This window comes from Rosa chinensis, chromosome 5, assembly GCF_002994745.2.
Source record: "Rosa chinensis cultivar Old Blush chromosome 5, RchiOBHm-V2, whole genome shotgun sequence".
Taxonomy (NCBI): domain Eukaryota; kingdom Viridiplantae; phylum Streptophyta; class Magnoliopsida; order Rosales; family Rosaceae; genus Rosa; species Rosa chinensis.
The window spans coordinates 1,246,881-1,259,722 of NC_037092.1; the positions used below are offsets into that span (position 1 = coordinate 1,246,881).

Consider the following 12,842-nt stretch of genomic DNA (forward strand, 5'->3'; position numbering starts at 1 on the left):
TGGTAGAAAATAGACCCAACAAATTTTGATTTAGAACTCGGTACAACAGTCATTGGATTTGAATTCACGGGTGGGGAAGGAATAATGAGCATTGCGACCGCATTATTATATTTCTAACAATAAATCTAAATTCAACGATAGTTGAGCACCACTTATTATCAAATCAACGGACCACTCGAGCACTTCAAATGAGGTTATATTTTACACAGTAACTCTCCATTCTCCATATTGCAATCTATCCGGACCACACAAAGCCCAAATAGACTCTAAAAAGAATGACAAGCCGAGGCCGAGGCCGAGGCCCAGAACCCACTAATTAAAAGGCGCGTACGTTTTTATCTCACAATTTCTCAGACGCAAAGCCATGACCGACGTCGCGAGCCGGAACCCTAATTTGGACCGTCCGGCAAAGCGCCGAGTGGAAGAACTCGCTGAGGACGACGAGTGTAAAATCCCTAAACAGGCGAAGCGCCGAAGGGAAGAATCCGATGAGCACGGTATGCTTTTCGTTTTTCGATTTAGGGTTTTGAGCCCGATTTGCTTGCTTTGCTTTTCTCGTATGTTTGATTGGTTAACAAAATTAATGGATTCGAATTTCGCTAGTCTATTAAAATACAGTATCATAATTGTAGTTGATTCGAGAAATTAAAATTTGTCAATGTCAAGTTCATGATCCTGATCCTGGTCATAAAATTCATCACATGCTTCAATGGTAATAAAAATTTCAGATATAACTGGTTAACAACTTTACCTTTACTGTGCTTGAAGCTGTACTTGTGTTTTCAATGTGAAAGCATAAAAGTAAAATGGGCTTTGATTCAACTGTCTAGCTTTACCTAAGATATCCTTTCTGCTTGCTGGGAATTAGTTGCCCAAGTTTTTCATGTAATAATTGGCTTAATGAGTTACAATCCTCGTATACCTACATATATTCAACTATTTAGTAGTTTGTGTTCTGCTGTGCCTACACAATGGGCTTTGAGATGCTACTAGTTTTGTCTCCCTCAATTTAGGTTTCCGTGATTCTCTTCTCATCACATCATGTTGATGTATTTGCTAACAGCTGCTGGCACTGGGAATAGTACATCGTCGGACAAGGAGCCTCCAATCGTAGATGATGGCTCCCCGTTGGTGCTGCAGCAAAACGAAGATAAGGAGGGTATGCTGTTAATTTTTGTCTGTGTGCTAGTTTATCTGGATTTGCTTGGCCCATGTGTTTTCCTTTTGAATTTATTCATGCTTCATTCTGAAATTCTTTTTTGATATTGGAAATGCTATCTGGACGGGGAAAAAAAAATATCTGCCGTTGGTTATCCAGTAGAAGTTTGTTTGTGTACCGTAGTTGGTTTGATTGGATTATAGTTTTAAGAATTATGTATCAAGATTAGAATTCTAGAGGCCTTTTTTTATTTTCTTATTTCAGGTTTTCTCTTTTCGTTACGGGAACAGATTGAGTTTCATTAGTTGAATGATAGAAGAAAAGAGTAGAGGGTCTTTAATATTAATGTGGGAAGCTTTTAACTTTTTAGTTTCAATTAAAGAGTAGAAGGTCTAGTTTAGAGATATTTGAATGCAATCACTACTAAATTATTTCTTTTCCCTGAGTGTTTGAAGTAGGTGACATGACTTTTCTATTCAATCAAATTGAACTATGCATGGATTGTTTATAACTTGACCACTGCTAAGCTTGAACTTGAAGAGATGGTGTGTGGCATGGCTTGTTGATACAAGTGTATGAGTAGCTTACCTAATATGTATTGTTCTAGATTACAAATTGCTCTTGGGAACATGTATCTCTGAGCGTTAACATTGTTTTCGTTTTGCTTCTGTTCAACAAACATTCAGGTAGCGGTGCCAAAGAAGATAGTGATGTAGAAGTTAGCGCTACAGAAGAAGATAGTGATGTGGAAGAAGTTAGCGCTACAGAAGAAGATTATGATTCACCAGACCCCTATATGTTTGATAATTATGTTCATGAAGATGATGGTAGAACTTATGGATATTGTGCATCTTGTGTTGACAATGAAGTCTGCAAACGTTGTGGTCACAAGGATGGCTGCCCTGCTGGTGTGGATCCGGTCAAATGTTTTATTTGTGGTAACAGTTGTCAGTTTACTGAACCCTGTCCATCTTTGGTGCTCGGTGAGTGTTTCGAGAAGGGTTTTATGCTTCCAAGGAGTAGGGAAGGATCAGGTGACTCTGGATATGTTCCTCCAGCCTACTAAGATGAGCTATCAACAAACCGTAGGGATGGTTTGATTTTGTTGTTTTTTAATGAAAAACAATTTATGTGCTGTGAAATTAGTTGACTAAAGCAGTCCTATGTGTGTATTGTTGTGCCAAAAATTAAGTTAAACTTCCAGAATGTGTAAGGCACTTTATCTGTTATCTTATACTCTGAATGACATGCTTGGCAAAATACATTAATTTACATGAACTAGTTTGATTTTCATTTTCTTTTTTCTGGAATATTGGATTGCCTGGGTGGGCATACAAAACTCAGAAACCAAAATTGTACAGAGCGTACCTACTGAACTTAAAACAGTATGTGGTACAGTGGTGGAACTTGAAATTTGTCTTTGAGGGGGCGCCAAAAAAAAAATTATAATATTTTTGTACATGAAAAATTTTACTATAAAAAAAGAAGAAGATGAAAGTTGTGCAATAAAATTAAACTTCTTTTTCTCATTTTCGAAACCACATATTAAAGAATGTATTAATGTCGTCCTCATTTAAATTTTTGTACAATATTACAAGATATATCAAGGCAATTAATTAAGGTATTACGAATTTTATTGGAGTAGAATCGGTCTACTCCTCGATCTCTGTAGTGATGGTCTACCAATCTAAAACCCTAAACCCATTATCCCTAAAACATACAAGTAGATAGAAGTGGGCCTTCAGCACCATTTGGAGCCCATTTGATATCATACGAAATGCTTTGAGGGGGTTTAAGACCTTGGAAAACGGGCCTTTGAGAAGGTTTAAGACTTTCGCGCTCCTCTCTCTCTCTCTTTGCCTAATCAGAAATGCTCGTTTCTGAACCTAAACAGCTTTTTGTTAGTTTCTCATGATTACCCGCCAACTGAATTTCAAAACCCTCCAACGAATACGCAAGCCAGCACAAGCAACTCTAAATTCCATTCTTTGAAAGACGAACACCTGCTGTTCGATGAAATTCCCCAACCAGATGCTGCCGCAGTTAACCGCTCTATGCTCAACTATATGCAAGGAACCTTTCAGCTACGGCCCTCCAAATATTAGTAAACAAATTCAACTATGTTCGTCTCCTAGGAACATTGATGAAGTTACCCTCACCCTTGCTGTCAAGGCTTGCCAAGGGGACCCGAAAGTCCGAAACCCGGATGCCAAATCCACGGGTTTGCAGTTTCTTGTGGGTTTACTTCCTATGTTACAGTTTCGAATTCGTTGATGAGTATGTACACTAAAGCTGGGAGGTTTGATAGTGCAATGTGTATTTTTGATGGTATGTGTTATACTGATATAGTTTCTTGGAATACTATTCTTTCAGGGTTTCAAACGAGTGAGGGGGTGTTGAGTTTTGCTCCCAGGATGCATTCAAATGGGATAGGTTTGGATCCGGTGACTTATTGTACAGTTCTTGCTTTTTGTGCGGAGTATGAAGATTTTCTGTTTGGGTTACATTTGCATTCTCTCATACTTAAGTCTGGGTTGGATCGTGAAGATTTTGTTGGGAATGCGCTTATAAGTATGTATTCAAGGTGGAGACGTTTGATAGAAGCTAGGAATGTGTTTGATGAAATGCGGATTAAGGATGTGGTTTCTTGGAATGCAATACTATCAGGTTACTCTCAAGAGGGAAATCATGGGCTTGAAGCAGTTTTACTCTTCATTGAAATGGTGAGAAAAGGGATGAAACTTGATCATGTCTCATTTACTAGCGCAGTTTCAGCTTGCGGGCATGAGAAGAATTTAAGACTTGGGAGACAGATACATGGCTTGACAGTAAAATCAGGGTATGAAAGTCATTTTTCAGTTGGGAACGTGTTGATCTCAACATAATCAAAGAGTGCTGTCAGTGAAGATGCGGGATTGGTGTTTCAGCTCATGAACGATCGCAATGTAATTTCCTGGACTACAATGATTTCTATGGACGAAGAGAATGCCATCTCTTTATTCAATGAGATGAGATTGGATGGAGTATAGCCAAATGATGTTACATTTGTTGGACTAATCGATGCTATATCAACTAGGAAGTTGGTGGAAGAAGGCCTTATGATTCATGGGTTTTGCACAAAGACTGGATTTTTGTCAAAGCATAATGTTTGCAATAGCTTTATCACCATGTATGCTAAGTTTGAGTCCATGGATGATTCTGTCAAGGTTTTTGAGGAGTTGGACTTCAGAGAAATCATATCATGGAATGCTTTGATCTCAGGGTATGCTCAGAACGGGCTGTGTCAGGATGCACTGAAGACATTCTTGTCTGCAATCATGGAGTCCAGGCCTAACAACTACACATTTGGTAGTGTCTTGAGTGCAATTGGTGATGCTCATGACATTTCTCTGAAGTATGGCCAGCGATGCCTCTCCTTTTTGATAAAACTTGGATCAGTCACTGACTCGATTACAGCAGGTGCTCTCCTTGATATGTATGCAAAGCAAGGAAGCATTTGCGAGTCCCAAAGAGTTTTCAGTGAGACCCCTCACAGAACTCAGTGTGCTTGGACAGCAATAATATCTGCATATGCTGGGCATGGAGACTATGACTCAGTAATCGAATTGTTCTACCAGATGGATAAAGAAGGGGTAAAACCTGACTCGATCACATTTCTTTCTGTACTAAGCGCATGTAGCAGAAAGGGATCAGTTGAGATGGGCCACCATTTCTTTGAATCAATGGTCAAAGACTATCAGATTGAATCATCTCCTCAACATTATGCTTGTATGGTGGACATGTTAGGCCAGGCAGGAAAGCTGGAGGAAGCAGAGGAATTGATGAGTCAGATGTCAGGACAGCCGAGTTTTTCTTTGTTGCAAAGCTTGCTTGGGGCTTGCACGATACATGGGAATGTGGAGATGGCTGAGAGAGTTGCAGATGCTTTAATGCGAATGGAGCCAACTGAATCAGGTTCGTATGTGCTGTTGTCCAACTTGTATGGAGAGAAAGGGGACTGGGAAATGGTGGCAAAAATAAGGAAACAGATGAGAGATAGGGGAGTGAGAAAGGAAGTGGGATTTAGCTGGTTGGATAATGGTGATGCTGATGGTTCTTTGTATCTCCACGGGTTTTCATCAGGTGATACCTCTCACCGCCAGTCTGAAGAGATAAGTAGAATGGCGAAATGCATAGGACTAGAAATGAAGTTTTTGAGAGAGAACATGGCTGAGATAGACTCACTGAAACAAGACAGTGAGACACATTCTCAAGTGCCTCATGATGAAGAAGGCTTGTATTAGAAATTGTAACGTTGACAATTAATTCAAGATGTTTTTTACCCGCCAAAAAAATTAAGGTATTACGATTTTCCTTTCTAAATATACTTGTAGTGTTAATCTTCAATTTGAAGGGACCAAGACTGGCATTTATTGTGTTAATCTTCCTTTCTAACGCCAAACACAGAGCGACAGGTAAATTAAGGGATTTAAATGTTCTGGTGGATTTCCCAGAACTTTTCAAATTCTTCATTCTCTTTCTGTATACTGGAATGAATAATTCAATTCACTATATGCTTCCCAGGTTTCAACTCAGATGGTAGGTTCATTTGGTTATAGTGCTCCTGAGTTTGCCTTGTCCGGAGTACACACTGTACAAAGTGATGTCCACAGCTTTGGGGTGGTGATAATTCTCGATAAGCTTCCAACTCCTTTTACTCCGCATCTCCTCCACCAAATTCACACAAAGAATGAGCTGACATGTCAATTTCAAACCTCAGGTGAAAAACCAGATACTTGGAAGCTTTCTTAGCAGGGCCTTCGTTTTCTTTCTTGATTGATGCTGCATATGGACCAACCTGATAATGATCCAGTGGTCCAGCATGACTTTCACTGTGACGCAACCTTTGAAGGAGTAACGCACCCATTTTTTGTATCTTCGGAACAAATTGCAGGGAATGAAAATTACATCTGCATCGAAGTCTCTAGATGAAATTCTCCAATTAGGAAGAGTGAAAACAAAAAGTGGTGGGCTTGCAATTAACTGAGACTGGGTGACATAGTATGAGAATTCGAAATAATTAGCCATAAACACTTTGAATACAGTTAGAAGCTTAATCTGTACCTGCAACTGAAATGGTATTGGATCAAATGCCAATTGATTCCCAAATCCAAGAAAATGTACAACCCCATTTTTAAGTAGAATAGGGGTAATGTTTTTCAAGTAAAAACCTGGCTTTGCCTCTTTAGGGATGTCCGCATCTGTCGCCTGGAACAAAATGTAGCAATAACAGCACTAATACATTTGCTTTAATGGTCTGAAACTATAAGTTTGCAGAGGGACTTACAAGGCTACCAATAGCTTCCAAATTTAATGACTCTAGTTCCTTCACTATCCGAATATCAGGACTCAAGTAGTTAATAAAATGATCCTCCTGATAGATATCGCTGAATTGACTATGAAATATATAATAATATGTTACATGAGATTCAAAGGTGATTTCCTTCACATCAGAAGTAAATGATGAAAGGTAAGCAATTAAACATTACAGAATGCACGTAAGAGCCACTTAAGGAAACATTAAAAAAAAAAAGGATGAAGGAAAGAAAATGACTGATGTGTTGAAGGAATATCGATTTAGTGTGCCTTATCAAACTAGGAGTAGCAATAGGAGAGAAGGTTCTAGATTTCCCAATCCTACACGGATTGGTATTCCTTGTAACATTAGAACTAGCACTTTGTAATCCCTATATATAGGGCTCCTATTCTCAATAATAAGAACACATCTCTCTCATCAATATCTCTCAAATACATTATACTTAAACACGTTATCAGCACGACTCTAACCACAAAACAGAAAACCAAAACTCATTCACAAATCAGCCCCTAGCCCGAGCTAGCCGAGCCTTCGCTGCAGCCCGAGCGCCCGTGCGCTTGCAACCTTGCACAGCAGCCCCTGCTGCCCCCTCCCTGCAGCCCTGCGTTCCAGCCTGCTGCCACCGAAGCATCCCTGCTGCGCAAACAAGCCAACGCACACCCACTGCATCTTTTTCCCGTTCCTGTGCACATCCGTCTTCTTGCAAGCCTCGAAACGTCTAGTTCGGAAGCTCAGATCGAAAAACTTTCTTCATCAAAGTTGTTCGTCTCTGTCTCCTCCATCTAACCTCCGAATTTCAGCCTTATTGGAGTCATATTGAGATCTGTACACCAATCGAGGTACAGGCTGTTCAGAACAGAATCTACTCGGATTGCTTCGCTCCATCACGCCTGCATCGACACGCGCGTGATCCAAATACAAGTAAGTATTCAAAAGAGTAAGTTTTGAAGTTCCTATAATTTCAGAATTTATATTTCTTCTTCTTTTCTCGGGGACTTGAAAACCTCCCTTCTTCTACATCCCACCTTTCTTATAACGTGGGTTCGATTTTTGAGAAAAGCGGAATCGTGGGGATTCACGCAATTAACGAACTAAGAGCGTTCGTAAGACTTCGGACTAAGAGCGTCCGTAAGCATCGATTTAACGAACTAAGAGCGTTCGTAAGCTACGGACTAAGAGCGTTCGTGAGCATAGATTTTGACCATTTAAACATCATTGTTTCGGTCTAATCCAATTATTCTTGGAAATCGATTTCTTGGTAGCATAGCTCGGAAATCTTATTTAGTTTTCGTGGAAGCATTGACTCCGAAACTAACTTGTTTTTGTTTCATCTTTCAGGATGTCAAACACAAACAAACTCGATTTTGTTCCATTGGATTATGCAGGCAAAAGGTACTTAATTTGGGTCACTGATGTCGAGATCCACCTCATTGCCCGTGATTTATTGCATACAATCCAAGAGCTTTGTCTTATAGAAACAGCTCCAGACCCTCAAACTGAGAAAGATAATTCCAAGGCACTTGCCTTTATGAAACGTCACATGGATAGTGACCTCCAGTTTGAGTTCATAAATGAGGATAGCGCCATAAAGCTTTGGCATGCGCTTCGCGAACGATATGGCAATGTTCGTGACTCCATCCTTCCGAATACAGAAGCAGAATGGAACGATCTTCGCTTCTCTGAATTTGACACTGTCATGCAATTTTATTCGGAAGCTCTCAGCATCAAAGCAATGATGCGTCTCTGTGGAAAAACAATCACAGAAGACCAATTGATTGAGAAAACCCTCAATACCTTCCCCGTCTATGCTATGAGGTCCTCTGACTTATTCCGGACTCATGTAAATGCAAGGCGAATCACAAGTTTTCAACAGCTTATTGAAGCTATGGTCACTACTGAAAGACATGGCAATGAACTTGTGAAAAGAAGATTTGATAGGCTTCAAGATAGCTATCAAGAGCATCGTCCTATGGCTAGAGAAAGTCGCCATCGACGTCATGATCCATACGATCGAAATGCTCAAGAAGGTAATCGCTCAAGGCGACAATCCCACGACCGTAGGAGGCGTGATTTTGAGGGAAATAGGGTTGGAAACCATGGAGCCAACGTTGGCCATGGGCACCACTTTCCAACGCCACCAGTCCTAGGGACTATGCATATTGCGCCAATGCGCCTCAATCAAGGGAGAATCCTCTTTATGGTGTCTATTTCTGATATGGAACGTCTGATCAATGGACCTGAATTTGCAATGTACCTACGAAGGTAGTCGCATCATGGTGATCAAGACTTCGAGTTCACAAAGACTTTAAATCTGGCGATGAAGACAAAATACCGCAGATTTTTATTTATAGTCTTTTATTTTTCCAAGAATTATGTCATGGCAATTATGCCTTATATCAATAAAATGACTTATTGTATTAACTCTTTCCCTCTAAGCGTACTCAAGAGTACTTGTGATGTCTAGGCAAGGTTTGATCTGAGAGAACGGTTTTAAAAGTGAGCAACGCTCCACCAAAATCTCGCCTTACCTTACCTGGTCACAACTAAATTGAAATTGCCGAACGGATAGAGTGACTACGATTTGTCTACGATTTGATTTTTATATTGGATTAGATTATGGTCACGAAACTTTGGTGTCATCATTGGATATTATTAATAAAGTATCGATTTATTTTATCTCATGTCGTAGACATGTTTTTCGAACTTTATTATTTCAAAGATATAAGAGCCAATGGTTTTCATGTGGAAACACATTGTGAGAATGGACAAGAGTTCCTTTGCATCACCTCTAATGACTACGGACATAAACGAGTATTAGAGAAACTTATGTGTCGCTCTAGTGGGTTGTATGCAACCACTATTCGAGTCATTGAATCCAACCATGTCATGAGAGATGATTTATGGGATTCCGACATGTATAGGCTTTGGCACGACCGTTTGGGACACCCAGGTCGTGACATGATGATCCGTATATTAAAGACTTCACCCGGACATCCCTTTTTCAGAACGAAAGGAAGTAAAACTCGAAATTTGGATCAAGGAGGAGCACCTGCGCCTCACGGTGCCTTCCCCCTTCAAGTCCGGCCACCACTAGCCGGCGCCGCCATCCCCCTGCGGCTCAAGGGTGGCTTTGACGCCACCTCTGCTCCTCTGACTCAAGTTTCGACTTCTAAAGTCCATTGTGACTTCATGGCTCAACCAAAATCCTCATTGGTTGTTTCCAAAGCCCATCATTCGTTCTGCAAAGCCTGCTCTTTAGCAAAGTTAGGATCGAGACCATCCTATGCAAAGGACACCAAAGAAAATATACCATTCTTGCAAAGAATCCAAGGTGATATTTGTGGACCTATTCAACCACCATGCGGACCATTTAGATATTTTATGGTGTTGGGTGATGCATCGACACGCTGGTCACATGTCATGCTATTGTCCACAAGGAACGCTGCATTTGCTAAACTCCTAGCACAAATAATTAAGTTACGGGCTCACCACCCTGATCATCCCATTAAGTCTATAAGATTAGACAATGCTGGGGAGTTTACATCAAAGACTTTTGATGATTATTGCATGTCCATTGGGATTGATGTTGAACATCCTGTTCCTCATGTTCATACCCAAAATGGTCTCGCAGAAGCCACCATTAAACGACTACAAATGGTTGCTCGAGCATTGGTGATGCGCACCAATCTCCCTATTTCTGCTTGGGGCTATGCAATATTGCATGCAGCTGTGCTTATTCGTTTGAGGCCCACTGCCACTCAACCCTTCTCTGCGTCCCAGATGGTTACTGGGTATGAGCCTGATGTCTCACACTTACGCATATTTGGGTGTGCAGTCTATGTGCCTATTGCGCCGCCACAGCGCACCAAAATGGGTCCTCAAAGACGATTAGGCCTTTATGTTGGATATGATTATCCAACAATTATCCGCTACATAGAACCCTTGACAGGCGATCTCTTTACCGCTAGATTTGCGGATTGTCACTTCGATGAGACAGTCTTCCCGTCGTTAGGGGGAGATAAGAACATCAATGTTCAACAGGAACGACAGGAATTGTCGTGGTCTGTTCCCACTCTGTCTCATCTTGATCCCCGAACCGCACAGTCAGAAATTGAAGTGCGGAGAATTCTCGATCTTCAGAACGTAGCAGATTCGATGCCTGATGCGTTTTCTGATATCGCTAAAGTGACGAGATCACACATACCTGCTGCAAACGTGCCTGCAAGGATTGATGTCCCTAAAAGTAGAGGACATGACGCCAACTCAAGAATGCATGAGCATGGCGCCAACGTCCCATCTCTCAATGATGGTGACGTTGTGGCTAGGCCCACGGCTCCCGCCAAGAAGCGCGGGAGGCCCATAGGTTCGATGGATTCTCGCCCAAGAAAGAAAGCGAGTTCGGCACAAAATAATCCATTAATCATCGATGTAAATAATCCATCTCATGAGAATATTCCGGATTATGGTTATGTCCAAGAGACATCATTGGGGGACGCTCCAATGTCAGAACCAACTCCAGAGAATAGAGAGATCTCCATAAATTACACTAGTGTACATGAGATGATGGATAGAAATTCTATGGCGATTGATGATGCATTTGCATATCATATTGCAAAAGGAATCATAGAATATGATGATATCGAACCTCGCTCTGTTGAAGAATGTCAACAAAGAGCGGATTGGCCTAAATGGAAAGATGCAATCCAGGTTGAATTGGATTCACTAACAAAGAGACAGGTATTTGGGCCTGTAACGCAGACACCCCCAAGTGTAAAGCCTGTTGGCCATAAATGGGTCTTTGTTAGAAAGCGTAATGAGAAAAACGAGGTTGTTAGATACAAAGCCCGCCTTGTGGCGCAAGGTTTCTCACAACGCCCTGGAATTGACTACGAGGAGACATATTCTCCCGTAATGGACGTTATAACGTTCCGCTACCTTGTCAGTTTGGTAGTTTCCGAAAAACTTGACATGCAGCTTATGGATGTGGTTACAGCATATCTCTATGGGGATCTAGATTCAGAGATATATATGAAGGTTCCAGATGGACTTCAATTACCCAAATCAAGTGGCTCTAAACCACGGAGCGCGTTTTCAATAAGATTAAAACGCTCACTATATGGATTAAAACAATCCGGACGGATGTGGTATAACCGTCTAAGTGACTACTTGATTGGGAAGGGATATATTAACAATGAAATATGCCCATGCGTGTTCATTAAAAGAACAAGTTCCGGATTTGCAATCGTAGCAGTTTATGTCGATGACATGAACCTAATTGGAACTCTAGATGAGTTGAAGGTAACTGCTAAATACTTGAAATCCGAATTTGAGATGAAAGATCTTGGGAAAACACGGTTTTGTCTCGGTTTAGAACTCGAGCACCGTAGTGATGGAATCTTGATCCATCAGTCTGCATATACTCAGAAAATCCTAAGGCGCTTTAATGAAGATAAAGCAAAGCCTACGAGTACTCCCATGATCGGCCGTAGTCTTGAGCCCGGAAAAGATCCGTTTCGTCCAAGGGATGAGGACGAAGAACCATTAGAGGCCGAGGTGCCCTATTTGAGTGCAATAGGCGCATTATTGTACTCAGCTCAATGCACAAGACCAGATATCTCATTCGCAGTGAACTTGTTAGCTCGACATAGCTCTGCGCCAACACGCCGCCATTGGATTGGTATAAAGACAATCTTTCGATACCTAAGAGGTACGATTGATATGGGCCTATTCTATCCCTACAGAGAGAAAAGGAATGACGGAAAATTGGGATTGGACCCCAAGAGGCAAAACGCCCCCGTCCATGGAATGGTCGCCGGCCATGTTGCCGCCGCCGGCGCCGCCACCGCTCATGGTGGCCGGCATTCTCCTATCTCCCTCCATCAAAACGACAATGATGTCTTGATGGGTTTTGCTGATGCAGGGTACCTCTCTGACCCTCACAAAGGTCGCTCCCAAACTGGTTATGTCTTTACCATGGGAAGCACTGCGATATCTTGGAGGTCTACAAAACAGACCCTTGTTGCTACTTCCTCAAATCATGCAGAGATTATTGCTCTACATGAAGCTGTACGTGAATGTGTATGGCTAAGGTCCGTAATTCGACACATTCAAGGAAGTTGTGGTTTGAAGTCTACCACAAATGAACCTACATGCATTTATGAGGATAATGCAGCTTGTATTGAACAAATGAAGTTAGGTTTGATCAAGGGCGACAACACCAAGCATATATCGCCTAAGTTCTTTTATAATCAGCAACAACAATCACTCCTAAAGATTGAAGTGAATCAAATCCGATCAGAGGATAATGTAGCGGACTTATTCACTAAG

The 12,842-nt window shown here is 41.3% G+C and overlaps 1 protein-coding gene and 1 pseudogene across 1 annotated transcript; both read left to right on the forward strand.

Annotated features, from left to right (window-relative positions):
* Positions 1–304: 304 nt before the first annotated feature.
* Positions 305–2,452, forward strand: LOC112201922. The gene is made up of 3 exons (XM_024342842.2): positions 305–497; positions 1,064–1,159; positions 1,846–2,452. The coding sequence occupies exons 1-3, from the start codon at positions 365–367 to the stop codon at positions 2,223–2,225; spliced, it is 609 nt and encodes a 202-aa protein (XP_024198610.1). The 5' UTR covers positions 305–364; the 3' UTR covers positions 2,226–2,452.
* Positions 2,453–2,833: 381 nt separating this feature from the next.
* LOC112168407 lies at positions 2,834–5,467 on the forward strand (annotated as a pseudogene).
* Positions 5,468–12,842: the final 7,375 nt, after the last annotated feature.